Source organism: Apium graveolens, chromosome 4 (genome assembly GCF_009905375.1).
Source record: "Apium graveolens cultivar Ventura chromosome 4, ASM990537v1, whole genome shotgun sequence".
Taxonomy (NCBI): Eukaryota; Viridiplantae; Streptophyta; class Magnoliopsida; order Apiales; family Apiaceae; genus Apium; species Apium graveolens.
The window spans coordinates 308,973,095-308,994,053 of NC_133650.1; the positions used below are offsets into that span (position 1 = coordinate 308,973,095).

At 32.3% G+C, this 20,959-nt stretch overlaps 2 protein-coding genes across 2 annotated transcripts; one reads left to right on the forward strand and one right to left on the reverse strand.

Annotated features, from left to right (window-relative positions):
* Positions 1 to 4,020: 4,020 nt before the first annotated feature.
* Positions 4,021 to 16,060, reverse strand: LOC141721667 (TMV resistance protein N-like). The gene is made up of 9 exons (XM_074524691.1): positions 15,944 to 16,060; positions 13,261 to 13,506; positions 13,059 to 13,184; positions 11,324 to 11,612; positions 9,458 to 10,122; positions 8,100 to 9,186; positions 7,681 to 7,959; positions 4,621 to 5,763; positions 4,021 to 4,547 (listed from the first exon to the last, which is right to left on the reverse strand). Exons 4-9 carry the CDS (start codon positions 11,342 to 11,344, stop codon positions 4,125 to 4,127), a joined length of 3,618 nt encoding a protein of 1,205 aa, XP_074380792.1. The 5' UTR covers positions 11,345 to 11,612; positions 13,059 to 13,184; positions 13,261 to 13,506; positions 15,944 to 16,060; the 3' UTR covers positions 4,021 to 4,124.
* A 3,098-nt stretch (positions 16,061 to 19,158) lies between these two features.
* LOC141721674 (uncharacterized) lies at positions 19,159 to 20,884 on the forward strand. The gene is made up of 2 exons (XM_074524700.1): positions 19,159 to 19,539; positions 19,788 to 20,884. Exon 2 carries the CDS (start codon positions 19,799 to 19,801, stop codon positions 20,729 to 20,731), a length of 933 nt encoding a protein of 310 aa, XP_074380801.1. The 5' UTR covers positions 19,159 to 19,539; positions 19,788 to 19,798; the 3' UTR covers positions 20,732 to 20,884.
* Positions 20,885 to 20,959: the final 75 nt, after the last annotated feature.

A 20,959-nucleotide genomic window follows, 5' to 3' on the forward strand; every position in this document is an offset into this window, starting at 1 on the left:
TTCACATTTTCCAACGCAGGAGTTGGGCCTGTGCTCTAAGGATACCTAAGAAGTGGGGACACTTGAGTCCCATGTCTATTCAGTGTGACACTTATATATTGAATACACATATTTTCCATGAAAATAAAGAAATTATAGTCAAAATCTATTTTAACAAATTAGGTTGACGAAATTAAGTTTGCATGTATATTATGTTTCTACACAATCTATATATGTCAAATATAAAAAGTAAAACAATAAAAGAAACACACACAAAGAATAAGCCAAGTGTTATTTATAGACGGAGTTAATAGTAAACAATTGGCAAAATTGACAGCAAATCCTGAAATACACTTATGGAAAGAAAGCTTGAAGGGTGAAATTAAACTACTCAAACATAGTCAAGTTTATATTTTTTTGATATATAGGTATATAATTTGGGGATCAGAAACACAATTCATAATCAGTAAAAAGGTGGTAGTTTCATACAAAAGACATTGTCAAGAAAAAAATTATGAATGCGGCGATTATTATACAAAATGCAACATAGAAGTTTGAAAAGATACGGCGGATGGTACCACAACAACAAACGCTTAACTGTCTTTAATCGAATAGTAAGTTTCATACAATTAATATACAAAAATTGCAAGTACTTGTATTTCCATATTTTGCAAATTTGGAGGATCAAATCAAAAAGTTGAGTGTCACTCCTCTCCTCTGGTTTTTTAGAAATTAAAATTTTAAACACCCGTTTTTATTAAAATTTTAAACAACTATATTTTTCTTACAATTTAAACAATACAATTTTATATCCGCAATCAGGTAATGGATGGCCATAAAAAGCTGAAGTCCTCATCGAAGAACATCAAGATCTTCCTCATCTGTTGGTGTTCCTAATAACTGTGAAATCTATATTTGTTCATGTCCTGATAGTTGGAGTCCTCACCGAAGAACATCAGGATCTTTTTCATCTGTTGATATTTTCAGTTGTCTTGCCACCCGCCTTTACAACTGTGAAATCCGTTATTTTTTTTAAAACAAACAGGTACTTTTGATGCTGAAAAATCAAAGAAGAAGCAACTGCCAAGAAATTAAAGCAGAATCAATTGATCAATCACTGTTAAAATATTAACATCAGAATTGTTTGTCAAGCAACTAATTGACACAGTAAAGCCTAATTAACGCTCATAACATGTTTCAATAAGAAAATGTGACTGCATTTTCCCTCAAATAAAACATAAGATATAATACTGAATAATTTTGACATGTACGAAAACAAAATATATGCTAATGTAAAACTCCTGAATTTGATAATATTTGCCGAAGAACCGGGTTCCAATGAAGATAAATAGTTGTTTGTAACCTACACGAAAAATAATAACAGATAAAAATGGCTAGAATAATAAGGAACATATTAAAAGCTCGAGAATGTAATAATTAGTTTCAGTTACCTTCAAGGTGTTGGTACAACAATTGGCTGCAAATGACTTCACGGACTGGTCCAAAATTTTAATTATTAACAATGAAAAGTAGTAATGTTGATACCTGATTATGTATCAAAATGTTTAAAATATTTACAAAATCGAGGTGTATCAAAATACTGTACAATAGTATATTCAAAAAAGAATAGTTAAACACATGCATACTTTTGAATCGTTTAAAAGAATAAAGTGATTAATGGTTGAACAAAAGCAAACATTGATAGTCATCCACAAACGAAAGCGACCATGGATAATCATCTGCAAAAATATGATTTAAAATTGTGAAGTAACCAAATATAAAAATAAATGAAGTAACCAAGAAACTCATGCAGCATGCATAACAATCCTTACTACTTGCTTCCAAAAGTAACAATCCTCCTTACCTAGGCCTATTTGGCCAAAAGATTTTAAAGAAACGGTTGTAAATTACATAGGTAACCAGAAAGGGGAGCAATGGATGAGACCATGACAACATATGATGAGATGAGAGGCGCCAAAAGCTAAAATTAAATTTATCCACAAGTTTTTCATATTTTTGTTCATATCTTTAACAATCTAGTTTTGTGAGATGCCAACCAATTGTTAAAGCATCCAAATCCCCACACGCCTATAAACTTTACATAGGATGACTATGAAATCAACTGCCCAAACAACTTTTTTTTGATGAGATACATTATCATATATCCAACATCATTAATAATATTTTTGGCTTAAATGCATAAAATAGAGTTACAAGGTATCATAAAAATACTGTTTGTCAAGTTCTAACTAATGTGTTTCACATAAAACAGATAAATTAGCATATATGATACACGAGAAAAGAAACTAAGGCATTATATATAATAAGGTTAACACCTTTACTTCACCGGCAAGAACTTCTTCATAACATACAAGCCTAAGAAGACATCCCGGATATAATTAGTTATCTATTACTTATGGTAACCATAGAAATTTTTAATATTTTTAAAATTTAAGAGTATATCCTAATTTAACAATTTTTAATTTTAGGGTTCAATGATTCTCTTTTGGGGTTTTAAAAATATTAGAAAATTGAATAAAAGGCACCTCTAATTTAACAATTTTTAACATTTTAGGGTTTATCAACCCCCTTTTGAATTTTAGAAATACTAGCTTTACAACCCGTGCGATACACGGGTCTTCATTAATATTTTTATATTATTTAAAATTATAATAAATTCCTTTTTGAATTATTACTTTATTAGTATATTTATTTACAAATAATAATATAAATATTTGTTGTTGCCCGCATTCGAACCTGAATCCTGCATAATGTATAAATAATAACATAAATATTTGTTGTTGGTGGGAATCGAACCTGGGAGCTTTAGTATTGTATAGAGAATAATATAAATATTTGTTGTTGGAGGAATTCGAACCTGGGAGATTGAGTAGTGTATATTCTTTTAGTATTTGAATCTAATGGTGCTGATCACTTGATTAAAAAGATCTGACGGTCATAAATGGTGATAACCAAACTAACCAAAAAAATGCATACCAAATTATATCACATTCCAGTTATTATAGTATAGTATAGATTTGTTGTTGGCCGCATTCGAACCTGAATCTTGCATAGTGTATAAATAATAATATAAATATTTGTTGTTGGTGGGATTCGAACCTGGGAGATTTAGTATTGTATAAAGAATAATATAAATATTTGTTGTTGGCGGGATTCAAACTGGGAGTTTGAGTAGTGTATATTCTTTTAGTATTTAAATTTGATCACTTGATTAAAAAGATCTCACGGTCATAAATGGGGATAACCAAACTAACCAAAAAAAGCATATCAAATTATAACTCATTCCGGTTATTATAGTACAGTATGAATTAAAAAAATAATTAATAAAACATACATCGATTTAGGGTAGCTCTAAACCTTAAAACCTAAGGGTTTAGGGTGTAGGAACAAAAAATGTAAACTCTAAATTAAATAATTTTAAAAATTAAGTGTTTAACCTAATTTAACAATTTTTAATATTTTGGGGTTTACCAGTCCCCTTTTGGGATATAGAAATAATTTAAGATATCTTTTTATTATTATTTGAGTGTTTAACAATATTTTATTTGGTTTAAAAAATATTTTTTTAATGCGTAAAATGCTAGGTGAAGTAGTGTTTTGAGGTTAAAACGTTACATAAAGTTACACATTTACAAAATAAGAAAATAAAAAATTAAACCAAAAAAAGGCGTATCAAATTATATCATATTTCGGTTATTATAGTACAATATAGATTAAAAAAATAATTAATAAAACATATATCGATTTAGGGTAGCCCTAAACGCTTAAAACCTAACTTAATCTAGGGTTTATGGTCTAGGAACAAAAAATGTAAACTCTAAATTAAATAATTTTAAAAATTAAGTGTATAACCTAATTTAACAATATTTTTAAAAAATATTTTTTTTAATGCGTAAAATGCTAGGTGAAGTAGTGTTTTGAGGTTAAAACGTTACATAAAGTTACACGTTTACAAAATAAGAAAATAAAAAATTAAAAATAAAAAGAAGGCAAAGCGTGGCGTAGTGTAGCGTTCATGTGTTAAAAAAAATAAAATAAAAAATAAACGGTACAAAGTACACTTACAGAGGCGAGCAATTCTTTAATTGCAGAGTACACTTACTAAAGTAAAGTACAATTCTTTGCTAGCAATTCTTTACTGGTATAACATGAATCCCACACATCTTCACCTTCATTTCTCCAACTGGAACTTTAAGTTTAGAATCAGAATACAGTAGGCCTGGAATAGAAATCTTAATTCTGTCTCCACTTTTCATTGTGAGATTGTGTATGCGTTGTATCCTTGACTGTGCTTCACCGGCTACACTATGTACAAAGAAGATGGGATAATTCTCCGTTATGCCCTCCGTGTCATTCCTAATAACAGCTCTCATGTATTTCCACTTCTGTTTCTGTTTGCATGTATACACAACCCAGAGTGCAAGACCTAAGAAGTTCGATTCAAAGCTTGGCGGGACAAGAAAAGAGACTGTATGCCCACTGCTTTTATAGTTGAACCATTCTGCTACCTCCGTGTTTGGTAGATCAGCTTTAAATGGTCGTTTACCCTGTAACATAAAATCAAAATGCAAGTATATTGAAGTGTGATTGTGTGTCATTGTGAGACCAACAGCAACAAACCTCAAGGAAACTCTGTTCCAAACTTATTGACTTCAGATTGTTGCACCCGATAAAACTCAATCGTTCCAATTCCTTCAAAATTGACAGATCTGCTACATCTTGTAGGCTTGTGCATTCTTCAATGATAAGTCTATTAAGATGAGAAGGAAGTAACGAGATTGATTGAAGGTTGATGCATCCCTCTATTTTCAAGTCTCGCAACTTTCCTAAGCTCGATAAATCAGGTAGTTGCTCTAGTGAAGTGTGATTATTTATGTTCAAATCTCTTAAATTCAAAGGAAGTTCCGGAAGGGAGGACCCAAGACTTGTAAAGTTATTCAATGTAAGATATCGTAGGATGAAAAGCTTAGAAAGGCTGAATGGTATTGCCGAAGAGAGAACCGGTCCGTCGTCAGTAAGAGTTAACATTTGCAAAGAAGGGAAACATAAAATCATAGGCAGGCATAATCTTACATTACAAGTCAGGTTCAGATTCCATAACTTGTTCATATCTTTTACTGAATCAGGCAAACTGATTTCATCTGTCTCCCCTGGGTGAAGACTTAAATCTTCAACTGAGGTAAGATTCCAGATACTTGCAGGCACAAATTTAAGCTTCTTGCAATCTGTAAAATACAACCTTTTTAACTTACCCAGCAGTTCAATAGAATCTGGCAGTTGTTCAATTGCTGTGTTAGCTGCAGACAGGTATTCTAAAGATTGCATCTTCCCCAATTGCTCAGGCAATTGCTCCAGGTTTGAACAACAGCTCAAATATAGTCCCTTAAGCAACTTGAGCTTACATATACTATTTGGAAGATTTCTAAGCTTTTTGCAATAGGCCAAATCCAGTTCAACCAAATTGACGAGGCCCCCAAACGAATCTGGCAGTTGTTCAATTGCAGTTAAACGTGCATCAAAATACTCTAAGCCTTGCATATTCCCAATATCTTGAGGTAACTTTCTTAGCTTCTTGCATTTGTAAAATTTCAATGTAATCAACCCCTTTAATTTAGTAATTGAATCAGGCAGTTTCTCAATTGCGGTCCAACTTGCATCAATCTTCTTCAAGGCCTTCATATCACCCAACGAATCAGGTAATCGTTTTAAATCAGAGCATTTGCTCAGATTCAAACAAGTGAGATAATTCATCTGTTTGATGGGCTGTTTCACACAACTAAAAAGTCAATAAAGCCCAACTATAGATTTCTACTTTGTAAATTAAATAACTCTTGGAGTATTTAAATTAAAAATTATAATAAAAGGCCAAGTAATTAAAGCTAAAAATTACCTAAAATAGTTATTTTATTTTATTAATTGAAATTGTCCATGTTATTTTTGTAAAAGAAGGGGGCTTAGTTAGGTTAAATAGAAAAGGTAATTTATTTTAGTCATAAAAGATAATTAATTATTATTTTATTATTTTATTTTATTAAATATACTTGCCCGTAATATTTTCGAGAAAGAAAGTGTTTTAGTTGCAATAAATATAAAAAGTAACGTGTTTTTGTTAAAAAAGATAAATAATTTTTTAGTTGAAAGGGTAACAGATTAAATATTAGTAATAACTAATAATGATATTATTAATAAATAACTGAAAATCAAATTTTTAATATATATATATATATATTGATATAATAAAATTGATGGTATAAAATAATATAAGTAAATAAGTATAGATAGTGTTATAAATATAATTTTAAAATCTTAGTACACCAGACTTTGTCTCTCTGACTAACATGGCAACTTGGCCCATATTCGCATGTACCATTATACATACTCCCTCCATCTCATATTATGTGTCATGACTAGTCAACAGTCAAATTATTTAAATTTTGACTGCAAATTACGCTTAATATATATAATTAGATAATTTTTAAAATTAGTATCATTAAAAAATATATTTAATTCTCTTTCAAATGTATTTCTAGTTTTTTAAAAATAATACATAAAATTGTCGTAATTATCGATCAAAACTTGGTCAATTTGATCACATATTAGTCAACACAAGACACATAATATGAGATGGAGGGAGTATTATACATCTGTAAACTCGAAGAAGTCTGCAGGATTAAGGATTTTAATCGGGTTCAAAGGATGCTCCTCTTTTTTATCACCAGATTTTGTAATATTAAATAGGGAAAATTAATTCTAACGTCCTTAAATATAAATCCCTGAACTATAAATATAAATTTATAAGTAATTCAACTTTTGAGTTTTTCTCATCGGAGTCCTTCCGTTAAAATCATATTGACGCCGTTCCGAAAAACATTCTTGAAGGTCCGAAGAATCAAAGACAATTTTGAAAATTATTCCAGTTTTCAAACTTAAAGCTTGAGCAACCAAATCGCTCGTTTTTCAATACTCTATCCATCAATAACGTCAAAATCACTGAAAAATAATCTAATTAAAACCCTAGTTCCATTCAAAAATTAAAAGTTTTCCAAACAGAATTTTGATGGTTTAGATGGGTAGAGGATTGAAAAATGAGCGTTTTGGTTACTCAAACTTCGAATTTGGACATCAAAATCACCTTCAAAGTTGCCTTTGATTATCTGAAACTTTAAAAATATTCTTAAAAAATTTGTCACGTTACTGAAAAACTAACGGTATTACTTAGATTTTAACGGAAGGACCGCGATAGGAAAAAATCAAAAGTTGAATTACTTGTGAATTTACATTTATAGTTCAGGGACCTAGAAAAAAAATGCCTATAGTTCAGGGATGTTAGAATTAATTATCCCTATTAAATATTAATCCAAAATTATAAGAATTTTTAAGTAAGGGTAGTTTGGTAAAATCATCGTGTGCCAAAAAAGAGGTACGGACGACCAAACTTTCAATATTTCGTCTATTATATAATTGTATAGATTTTTTGTACATTAAATTGTCTATGAAATGTATATGATATACTAATTAATTTTTCGTAGTTTTCTTTATTAAACTTCAACAAATACTTTAAAAAAAAAATTAGAAGAGTTTAATTGAAATAGTGATGTATAAATATATATATTTTGTAAATATATTAAAGACCAGGAAAGAAATATAGAATACAGAATACTAACTGTTGTATTTACCTACCTTTGGTCCTTTCCATAATCTTTTGAATTTACCACCTGACATGTCAAAGGAGACGAGATCTTCTGGACAAAAGGTAGAAGACAAATACTTCCACGGACAATAATGCCACCTAATGCATCTTAATTTGGGAAGTAAATTTTCAAAACTTCCTGTAATATCATTTGCATCAATTATTTGAAGTAATCTCAAGTTGTGCATCCTTTGGAATATTACTGTACTCATTTGCTTGTTTGTGGAAGTTGTCAAGTCTAGTATAAGGCCTTCAACATTATTTTTTCCCTGATAAGTTCATCAATAATGAATGAAATATATAAAAACTGTGATCATGAAATATATCATAAATATTAAGAAAAGTTCCTGATAATGAATGTGAGTTGTTCATTTTAGCGTTTAATAGTATTTTCATTTGAATTGATTACCTCTGGATTTTGCAAGCTCTTCCAGGCATTTCCTCTCAAGAACAAGCGTGTAGTCTTCCCAAGTTCCCTTCCCATGTCTTGGATAAGATTATGCATCTGTAACGTATTATCTTCATCAATTGTCACTAGACATCTGTCCACTAGATTTTGAATTCCAACACCAGGAAAGAAATCACAAGATTTGAAAACATCAGTAGCCTCATCTTTGTCCTTTCCGACAAAGAAAGCAATATCGAGGAAAATTTTCTTCTGCGTCTCATCCTCTAATTCATCGTAGCTCAGTTGAAGGATTTTCTGTATATCATTCTCCGGGATTGCTTTAACTTTTTCAAGCTTTTCTTTCCAGAATGACTCATCCGTCCTACCCAGTAAAGATGACCCCAACACCTTAAGAGCTAATGGAAGACCACCGGCATGAGTTACAAAGTTTAGGGAGAGCTCCTTGAAACTTTCAGGCGGCACTGATTTTCTAAAAGCGTGATAGCTGAAAAGCTCCAAGGACTCAATTTCTCCTAGTGTCTTCACCATGTATGTATCAACTTCTGATATATCTGCTTTTAATTTATTTAGCAGATTTGCATCTCTTGTCGTGATGATAATTTTACTTCCAGCTGGAAACAAGTTGCCTATGCTCGCAAGCAATTCTGAATAGTTTGCACAGTCCAAATCATCCAGAACGATGAGAGCTCTCTTAGAATGAAGAATGTGTGTCAGTTTTCTAATTCCACTTTCAACATCAGGAATCTTATAATCCTTTTTTCGGAGAAGATCAATCAATAGTTGCTGAAGTAATTGAAGTAGAGAACTACCACCTTGTGAATGTTGTTTAACATTTACGCTAAAGCAGCTAATATCGAATTTGTTACAGTATCTGTTGTAGAAAGCTTTAGCAATTGTAGTCTTCCCAATTCCGCCCATCCCACAGATACCAATGGCACGTACAGCATCAGACTCCATGCTTAGTAATTGATATATTTCTTCGACAGCAGAATCTATCCCAAATAGATTTTTCTCTTGGTGTAACACAGTTGTAGATGCTCGTGATGCCACATCCCCTACAATTTTTTGAATGATTTCTGATTCTTTCCTGTTTTGAACAAAATTTAAAATTGTAACTTTTCTCTGTCACACGTTTGTAATAAATGCAAGAAGGAAACACAAATTCATTGAAGTAGGATTCCCTCCCCCCTCAAAACAGAGAGCTTAGTTTCTTATGATTAACTTGATATTAGAATATTCGCTTCCTAATTGTATAAAAACAATCATGATTAGGTAGATGGACTTATAATGACATTAGTAACCCCTGGACAACGAAGAAAAAAAATACTATTTCAATATTTAAAAATAAAGGGACATACTCATTCGCTTCTTTCCTGAGACGGTGTCCTGATAGTGCAGCAATTTCAGAAAGAGCTGATGTCCACTTCTCGATCATATCAACGGAATGACGCTTTCTATGGCCATTAAGAGCTTCCCTGAAACTCCCCTTCTGGTGTCGAACATCTGATGGATCAACATAGTAAAATACAGGAATCACCTGAATTTGTGTTGTCTTGCATTTAAGGATCTGTACGAGCTCATTAAGGCACCATGGCGAACGAGCATAGTTCTCCGAGAGAACAACGATGAAAATCTTCGATTGTTTAATTGCTTCAAGTAGTGCAGAAGAAATTTCTTGTCCCTTGTCAAGAGCAGGATCATCTCTGAAGGTAAGAATTCCTTGTTGATCCAAAGCAGAGTAAAGATGTGAAGTAAAGCCTCTGCGAGTGTCCTTTCCGTAAAAGCTCAAGAACACGTCCCACTTAGGCGGAGCTGAAGAAGAAGAGGAGGAACACGAAGAAGGGTCGGTTGGTTGGACATTACTAGTAATATCTTCGGAAGAATGCAGGTGCTTTTTCCTGGAAACGAAAACGAGACGTAAATGAACAATCCAGAGCGCAACACCTAAAAATCTATCTTCCAAGTCTGCAACCTCCCTGTTTGGAAGATTGGCTGTAAATGAAGAGAAGTTGTCTCGTCCTACCTGTAACATAAAAAGTGTTAATAGACTGATTAAAGATTGATTTTCTGTCATTGAGAGCGAAAAAAGGAGAGAGGCCAACACCAACCTGTAGGCTGTAGGGAACTTTGTTTCAAACTAAAAAAATTCAGATTGCGGTACTTAAGGAGGTTATTTCTTTCAACATCGACAGATCTGGTAGATTATGCAGGCTTGTGCATTTATGAGCTTCAAGTGATTGTAAACGAGGAGGAAGTGGCGGAAGTGATCGCAAGCTGATGTATTTCTCCATATACAATTTCTTCAATTATTTTAATCTGGATATATCGGGTAACTGTTGTAGTATTCAATGCGTACACAAATTTAGGACAGTAAGATTTGGAGGAAGTTCAGGAAAGGATCTGAGATTCGTACAATTTTCCAATGTAGGATATTGTAGTTCAAAAAGCTTAGAAAGGCTACACGATTTCATTGAGAGGCGAAACCCTGTCCCTCATCTCTAAGAGTCAACCTTTTTAAAGAAGAGAAACTGAGAATCACAGGGAGCCATATTCTTATATTACATCACAGACTCAAATATTCCAACTCTATATATTTGATCGTGATATGCAAGGGATGTAAGACTCCATATGCTATCCGGAAAATGTTTAAGCTTTTTGTAGTATAGATATGTTTATCGATTACTTATTAATAAGGTATAAGATGAAGCTCAGACCAAACGGGGAAATAATTAATTTTGCACACTGATTTTTGGTTCTTGAAGTGACAGCAGAGGCGGATCTAGGGGTTCAAAGGGGTCCTTCGCCTCCCCTAAATTCCTGATATATTTCAGATAGTATACATTCAATCTGTATTAGTAGTGTAGCTCAATCAGGAGAGCAACTAAACTTCAAACATAAGCAGAAAAGTCCGAATATTGAATATCTACCAAGTCTACAATGTATTTGTGGGCTGCTATTTGAAATCTTCCAAGTCCTGATGACATGTAGAGATACAAAGAACAAATGAATCTCTACATGTAAAGCTCCAAGAACCTCAAAGTACTCAACTAGTCTGCCTCTAATCGCCACTTTTTGAATCTTAAATGAGCAGGTACTGAAGGTATCATTTTATTAAGGAGAATTACATCCATGAACCGTAAATTCCACATCTTTGTTTTACTGGAAATATGACAAAAGATGGTGACTATTATCAAACAATGATTTAAACAAATAACACAGCTTACAGGCTCAATTTCTTGCTTCATTTTCTCTTTCAGCTTGAACTATAGAGCTACCACTTGATGGAATCTCACCAAGAAACTCTGATCTTAACTGCATCAGGAGCCTGCCCAGATAATTCATGCCTTCGCCTTCTCGGCCTCCTCCCCAGAAGAGATCATGAGGTGAAGCTTCTACTAGAACAGATCCCGATGTTGATAGCAGTATAGAATTTAAGTGCGGGTAAATCGAGAATTTATATTTCAAGGCCTTGTACATAATATCAACCTTCACATCTTCCCAGTCCGGTCTTACCTGCAGTACAAAAACAATAAAGATAGTTATATAGTAGATTAAAGTATATTCAACAACAGCACCTCATGTATTCTCAATTATCTTGATGGGATGATTATGTAATGAAAACATTGACGGCGTTTAGAAACAAGCTTTCTAAACTGTGTACATAAATGAATAATAAAGATTAGATGACAGATTTGTGGAACATATAACAAAAGCTGCAGCACTATATTGATATGTTGTCATTAGCTAGACGGCTAAAGGATGACTATTTCAAGCAACAAATAGTGGAGGATCTAATGTCTTGGTCACAAGACTTCAAAAAAAGAAATTGACTTGGTCACAAGTGCATCAGAAGCACCAAGGTCATATCAGTGCCACATGAGGCTGTTAAGTGGATGAAATAAAAATAGGTCGTTAACCAAACACTAACCACAGATGAATAGGAAGTCCAAATTCTTGTCGAAAGATAACAGTCTGCATTTGTTATGTAAAACTTGTACCAGAAGGCCTCTAAACTTTGGTACATTGGTATCATGCATACAGGTAATGTAATCCTACATTCTTTCTTATGCAAAAACATACTTATTGCCTATGTTACCCGGACTCGGGTATGGGTGTCGGAACACGGGTTCGTATCCAAGTGTCGGACTCGGAAATATTCTGAAAAATTTACATGTTTTTGGCCTAAAATAAGTGTCCAAGTGTCCATACCCATGTCCGAGTGTCGAGTGTCCGACACAGGTACTCGAAGCAAAATGAAGAGTCTGGGTAACTAAGCTTATTGCATGTGTTTTAGACAATCTAAATATCTAAATCAAAATATATGGTTGAGAGAACCATATCCAAGAAGTTGTCACTAAGCAAACCGACCAAACTTAAAATAGTTAAGAAGACACAATAAGCTAGCTAAAACATAGGACACTAGGGTAATTTTAATAGGACATGCAATAAGAGATAATCAAAGTTTTTTGATACATAAAGAGTTAAGCTTCTCAGGATTAGTTTAATGCCATAAAATATGCTGTTTGATGTTTGAGCGCCTTAAGTACAAGAGGATAAATACAACTTCTTTGAAATACAGGGGTAAAAGGATTTGAAACAAAAGAGCGATATGCATTGTAACAAAAGTCAGAATAACAAATTGCAGATTATTATAAGCTCATATTCAGTTCATCTCCATGGAACCATTAAAGGTTAGAAATACTCTACAAAGAGATATTGTGGCCATACTGACTACTAACTCCTGTCTTCTGTTCTAGCCAATTGCAAAAGTATATAAGCATTGATCAATCACTCAACGAGAGTCAAATTATATTGAACAAAGAAACCATTCATGAAATTCTTTCTGGTATAACATCAACAGGCAGGTCATATAAGACTGCTGCTCTAATATTAGACTTGTTAAAAAAGGAAAGACAATCTCTACGTTCATCCGCGTACTGTTGTTGACAAAAGACATACCAGATCAGGCCGCTGCCTTTGTAATTTTCTTCCTTTTCGTGCTGCTTCCTCTGGACTTTTTGCATGCACTATGTCTTCAATATATTTTCCTACTTCAGGATCATTCATCCCCATAAACTTGTGTGCCTATATTTGAGATTTAACATATTAAATAAATTACCAGGATGGATTTGACATGAAAAATTATTTTCCAGAACATAACCTGATAATAGTGTTCTACACTTGACCAAGTAATGTAATCACCATTATCATCAGGAACATTAATCGGATGGTGAGAGAAGTTAGAAAAGGCACCATAGGGATCCCATGCTTTATAAAAAAATATAACACTTGGATCGTAAAGGGAAATGGATGGATCAATTGCAGAAGTTTCATCCATCGATGGAACTGAAGGAGTCAGGTCAGGAACAGGCTGAAGAAATCCACTGATAAGCATATCAGGACCAATCTGGATCATGTATAATTTAAAATTAGCTTTAATAGAACTTGGAAACTGAGAAATACAATGAGTATGAAAGGTTAGCCTGGTGGAATATCAAATGCTCAATTCAACTGGAGCATATATTTATTACTACTCCCAGTTTGTTGTAATAAATAAAACAAGTGCTGGTCATGGGTTCAAACCCTCATTTCCCCGTTCCATTTTAGAAAAACAAGAAAAGTTCTTCTGAATGTACCCTCAGTCCTATTATCCGTCTTTGTTTGCGTTTTACTGTATCCCCCAACATTATGTCTGCATTTGTTTTGATATTTCAACAGCAACATTCAGAAGGGGATAACAAATATATCCCCTTCTAAAATTATGGTGTTTTACTTGTTTTGAATTGTAGCAGCAAAAGGAAGAGGATAGATAACAAATGTATGTATGTATATTTGAGAAGGGGATAGTCCGTGTGTGCGTGAAGCAGATGATACATACAATTGGGTACCATGTTTCCTTATTACAACCCACCCCACTCCATGCTGCTGCAATTTTCAAGAGCCCCTCTCTTCACCCTCGTTCCTTTTTGCATTTAACGGTTATGATTTGTTGGCTCCTAACCCTTTACATTATGCTATTTCTTTACCGGTATAGTGCAAGTCCAGTTTACTAGCTATTCAAACTCTTTTATAGTAGTTGCTAATTATATTCTTTAGTATCACTTGATCATTGACCAACATTTCTAGCACTCTAGCTAGATTTTATCATACAACATTTCTAGCACTCTAGCTACATTTTTTCCCCTCAGCCAATGATACAAGGCTTTAATCTAACAAAAGATTAGAGCCTTATTAGTTTATATGTATGTCATTGTCACTGTGAAATAAATGTGATTATCAATGTTTTCTGAGCATGGTATCTTCTGCCTTATTAGTTTTACGTTACAGCGATCATAGCAAACTCCAAATTCATTTCTTAAATAAAAAGCATCGTATCCTTGTGGGATGCATAATTAATTAACATTTCTTACATTGATGTTTTATTATTGCAACATTATTGAACTATGTTTCTTTAGTTTATATTTAATGATCATGCAATATTTTTAGTTTATTTAAATGTATGCAAATTTATATAATGTTTCTGCCAAAATATGTTTATTTATTCTTTTCCACGAAACCCAATTAATTATGATCCGAATATAATTTAAAAGAATGCAATTTAAAATTACTTTTTTAATTATAATTAATCCTATCCCTAATTTTTTTGCCTAACAAACAATGGATACAATGGATAGCACTATTTAAAGGATTATAATTCTTTTGATATGTTTAGAAACAAACATGGGATTGGACTATTTTTAAAAATTATAATCCTTGGAAAAATAAGGAGGGGATTATAGTGAAAGGATTATAATCCCCGGAGGGTGAAGTGGCAAAATACCCTCTTTTTAGATTTAAATGGTGAGAATACCAATATTTGATAAGGCTGGCGGAAAATACCGGATGTAATACGCATCAGGCGTTTGGGTATCCATTTATACGCATGGTAAGTTTGGGTAACCATTCAATAAGCAAATTTAAGTTGGGTACTGTTATCTAATACGCATTTATGATGGAGGTATTGCAAAATACGCATGTGCAACTAGGGTATTGTGTTATAATAATACTATGAGATACCAAAATAAAGAATGTGTATCTGTCAAGACCGACTTGCAAAAATACATCACCCACTGACACAGCAACATCAGGTACAAACTCACGCCTATATACATACAATACATACATCTATACCTCTAATCCAAACTTGTTTTCACCTAAGAGATTCACCCGTCAATCATACAATCAACTAGATTAAGGCATTTATGCCATCGTATGCGTACAAGAGAAGAGCTGATGTATATGTGTGTGTAAATAAGAGGTTGAAGAATAAGAGAAGGAGATTGTGGCGCTGATTGCATTACGCATTATCCATTCGGGTAAACGAATGGGTAAAATTCGCCATGTTCTTTAAATATGGGTATTCTGCTTAATATAACAATAAAAAAACCGGTATATTTAGCATTTTTTCGTCCCCGGATTATCCGGGGATTATAATCCTTTACTTGGTAGTTTGTTTCTTATTCATCCTTTTATCTTAAATTTTAACAAAAATGATTTCATCTAATTTTCTATACGAGCATAATTTATAGTGTGTTTCGAATGCGTAAGTTTCAAATTCGAGCACTAGGGAACCTAATCAATCTTCTTCACTCCAATCACACAAATTCTCACGGGACTTTCATCAAACACTTCACTGGCTTTAACCAAAACCTAACTTAAAACCAAAAAACTGTAAAAAAACATACAAAACTTCAATTCAACCATTAACATATTCGCGTGTGTGTATATAAAATTAAAATCGCGTGTGTGCGTGATCGAGTGTGTGTATATATGTAAGTGTGAGTGTGTGTGAAAGAAGAACAAACCTCGAATCAAGCATTTGCGAAAGAAGAAGAATTTACTGTGTTACAAACTTTTTTAACTTTCATAAATAGCTGGTACTACCCCGTTAATTAGAATAATGGACCAAAATGTCATTTTTGAGTGTTAAATGGTCTAAAATGTCACTTTTGAAAATAATGACCCAAAATATTACTTCATAACGGTACTTCGTCTTCCATTTTATTTTTTTAATGCAAAACGGTACTTAGTGTGCCGTTTTGGTACTTTATTTTTTTTAAAATTTTTTTATAATGTGCAAAACGGAGGTTGAAGTATCGTTTTTGCTCAAAATAGTACATATAGCGTTTTGTACCAAAACGGTACCGGTACTTTATCTACCGTTTTGTGCAAAAAAAAATTTAAAATGCCAAAACGTTACACGAAGTTCCGTTTTAGGTGTTTTGCATAAACGGTACACGATGCACCGTTTTAAAGTGACATTTAGGGCCATTTTTAATCCCCAAGTAACATTTAGGGCCACCACCGTGTTAATTATGCCTTCGACTTTTTTATATACATGTTTACGAGTCTTGACCACTTAAAAATAAATAATTTTTCTTTTTTGAAAAATATGGAACTGATATTTTTATACAAAAAATATGAAATATAAATTTTTCTTTGTTGCTGATGGGTCGAGTAGAAACAAGTTTCCGCAATTATTTATTGCAGAAGCAACCAAAATCAAACAGATACGAAATTAGTTTAGTGTAGTTGTATTTAATTGCAGAAACTCGTCAGAGTTTACACGTAATTGACACTAGTTGTCAAAAACCGTATTTTTGTAAAAGAAAATTGAAATATAGTATTTTTGCAAATTAAAAATTATTTTTGCAAATTTTTTTAAAAAATAACAGTATATTGTAAAAATATTTTTAAACTTGAATATTTTTGAAAAAAGCCGTTAGATAATTTTGTGCACACTTGTGCAGAAATCGAAAATGAAATGTTATATTCATAACAATTTTATTTTTAGGGTAAAAAAGTGTGAATTTATCAAAGTATCTTTATCTTAATTTTTTTTCAATAACTAGTTATTGTGAATTTTCACTCTTTTTTTACTCCGTGAACAAAAAAAATTGTTCCATAAATAATATTTTCCAACTACAAATTGTTCTTTTTTTATTTTTTTAACTTTTTAAATCTCTTATTGTAGTTTCAAACATCTCCTTTTCGTCTAATTAATTTTCCTATAGTCAGTGAAAGTGGTTTATTTTAAAAATACACTCTGTTTAAGTATTAATAACAGAGACAATTTTATATTTTCACTCTTGTTTTTTCTCCGCAAACAAAATAAATTGTTCCGTAAATAACATTTTCCAACTACAAATTGTTCATTTTTTATTTTTTTTACTTTTTAAATCTCTTATCGTAGTTTCAAAAATCTCCTTCTCTTCTAATCATTTTTTCTAAAGTAAGTGAAAGTGATTTATTTAAAAAATACACTCAATTTAAGTATTAATAATTTCACAACATTTCAATTGTAATGTCGCTACTAATTATATTTTGTAAATTAATTATAAACTAGCATAAATCCCGTGCGATGCACGGGTTTCCATTAATATTTTAAATTTTTATTTATCAAGTTATATTATATTTTTAAAATATTTATATAAATATATAATGATTATAAATTTTTTAAAAATATAATAGAATCACATGTGGTCGTAATTTAGTAGAATAAATAGACTATTTCTAGTAGTTTAACAATTTAGTAGTTTAGCAGATATGTAACACTATTATTTATAATTTTTAATAATATGATAAGTTGTATTCGTAGTTTAGTAGGATAAGTATACTATATTTAATAGTAGTTTATTAGATATATAACACTATTTATCTATTTTTGTAATAATCAAAATTAGAGAATTATCGTTGAACCAAACCGTCAAAATCGTTAAACCAAATTATCTCTATTCCGGCTATTATAATATAGTAATAGTATAGATTAGTTTGTACATCATAATTCAAACTTGACATGGTCAAAGACGATGAGGCGTAATTCAATGGTACAGGATGAAAAGGACATGTGATAATTACAATATGTTTCAATACAGAATCTTATTATTTCATGTTATATAAATCCAAATAAAAATCATTTAAAAAACGAAAATAATATGATCACCAACCCCTATCTTCCAAATACCGGCCCCACAAAAGCAGAATTTAGGAGAAAGTAGGTTTAATTTTTAAGACACTTTCTTATTATTATCATCTTTAATCCAATATTTTAATTTCGATAACTACAATTTTTAGAAAAATTATAATTAGGTATCACAGGTTAGCAACTTTCTGCTTTCCGAATATTATAATCCAGTAGATTTTCGGAAGTCGGATTTCACGTAAATTCTCGAATTCCACGGAGGAGAATTTATGATTATGACTCCAGAGTCACAGATTCGAATCTCACGGAGGAGAATTTATGATCATGATTACTGAATAAAATTATGTCGTTTATATGCGGTTTAGCTAGGTTCACGTGTTTTGTAGAATATTGCGTGAACCCGTAAAATTTACCCGGTGTACGAAAAAACTCCATTAATAATGGATGCAAAAATCGGTTTTCACATATAATTCTCGTATGCAAATTTTGGAAATGGATATAATATACATTTGACTTTTGTACGTAATTTAATGTGTCTTGACCGTATATCACTGTTAATTATTTTTCAAATTTTATTTTTGTAAATAAAATTCTAGGATTAAAGTTTTATTCACAAAAATAAAATTAAAAAATAATTAAAGAAACTATACGATCAAGTCGCCTTAAAATACAAATACGCCTAAAATTTAAAGAAGACAACTAATTTGGGATGAAGAGAGCAGTAGACGTAGACGTAAACCAATGAAAAATATTACTCCCTCCGCACCTTATTACTTTTTTAGTTTCATATGTCAGGACTGTTCATAATATGAGATAAATTATTAATTTACGCCTAATTTGTAAGAGTAGATATAGTCATGAGTGATTTTGTTTGATTTATATTTATGAGGTGAACTTTTTATATTTTATATTATTACGAAATTAAAAATATTAACTATCAAAAATGTGTTGGCAAACGTGATAAAGACAAACGGGAAAAATATTAAGAGACCGGGTGTAGTATTTAAAATTTATGTACACCTCATTATTATTGCAGAGATACATGGAATATATTATAATTATGGTAAGTCTGGTTTCTTCTCTTCCCACCGCACACTTCAATATTCTTTTTCATTTTTTCAGCCTTTAACATTTACATCATTTTCTTCCTTTCACATTCATACTGATCAAAACTTGGTTGCCAACCATCTCTCTCTCCATCTCTCTCTCTTTCTCTCTCACTCTTATAGTTGCCACCAACTGGCTACATTTTCTTGATCTAGCTCTCCCTACCTCTCTCTTTCAGTGGAGATCTAAAACAAAATCCTTTAGCTTAGCCTTGTTTTCTCTTTTCTATGAGAAAGTGTTGAACTTGGCTTATTACATACCCCTGGTTTCTCATATGCATATGCCAAAACTCATCAAACCATTCATTTTCTCTCCATTCTGCAAACATCTTTGTTAGGAGCTTCAACACATCAAAAGGATAGCCAGCTGCAGGTATGCACCTCTCTCTCTCTCTCTCTCTCTCTCTCTCTCTCTCTCTCTCTCCCTCTCTCTCCCTCCCACACACACATATTGATCTTTAGTTCTAAGGGAAGCTAATATAGCCATATAGCTAGGTAACCTTATGTTTGTATGATATAACATACAACTATACAAGATCTAGTTTCTGTCTCTGCAAGGTTAGCTTTCTTGTAGTTTCTTGACTTTTTAGTTTTGAGAATTAGTTCATTTTAACATATTAGGTATAAAAGCAATGGATTCTGCAAACAGTGGAAGTATGCAATCTTCAAGTGGAGGAGATGAAGAGTATGATTCTTCTTCACACCCTCATGATAGTAATTATCTTCTTAATCCTCAAACAAACACATTAAACCATTTAGCTAATACCAATCAACCCACTTTTTTATACTCTAATGACACTTACAACAATAACAACAATATTCTCCATCCATTTTCACACTCACCCTCTACTTCAAGTCTATACACTAGTAATACTAATAATAATAACATTCAAGACTTTTGGTCTACAAACCCTCAAAATGACCAAACTATCCAAACATCATACACACCCTCACAACAACAACAACAACCATCAAACCTATCTATTAATCTAGACCATCCACTTTCAAATTCCTTGCCACAACTTGATCATCACCAATCAAGTGTTTCCAAGAATCCAAAAAAGAGAACTAGGGCTTCTAGAAGAGCACCTACCACAGTTCTCACAACAGACACCTCAAACTTCAGACAAATGGTTCAAGAATTCACTGGCATTCCTGCACCTCCTTTCTCCACTGCCACGTCAGCATTCTCGCGTCGTCTCGATCTTTTCGGTGCTGCTGCTAGAGGAGAGTCCTTGATCTACCCTTTGCGCCCCTCACCTCAAAAAGTAGCTAATATTCAGCCTCTGTACAATACTTCAATGGCTAATATTACTACTACTAGCAACATTGTTAGTACTACTAGTACACCAAATAGCTACCAACAATCACAACAGAATGTGCTCAACATGCAAGGAAATTCAATGCTTAATTATCAATCTATGCTGCAATCTCAGCATCAGGAGGCTAATGCAGGGCAAGAAAGTTCCAGAAATGTGTCTGTTGTCGATGATGATGTCGAACATTTTCGATCTTTTAGTGCACCAAATGTTCAGCTTGATCAAGGTGACAAAGGATCATATTGATGGTACTTCAGACAGACCAGTTTCATAATGGATTTGTTGTTATAATTACTGTTTTTTAATTATTTTTTATTATGCTTGAAGCAACTAAACATTGATTAGTTGAGATATGATCATGAGGATATATAATGATTCATAATGGTAATGGTTGTATTATTTAAGAGTGGTTAGTGAGTCTTAATCACCGCTCTATTAGGTTGTCAAGTTTTAAAATCATATATAATATTTGAT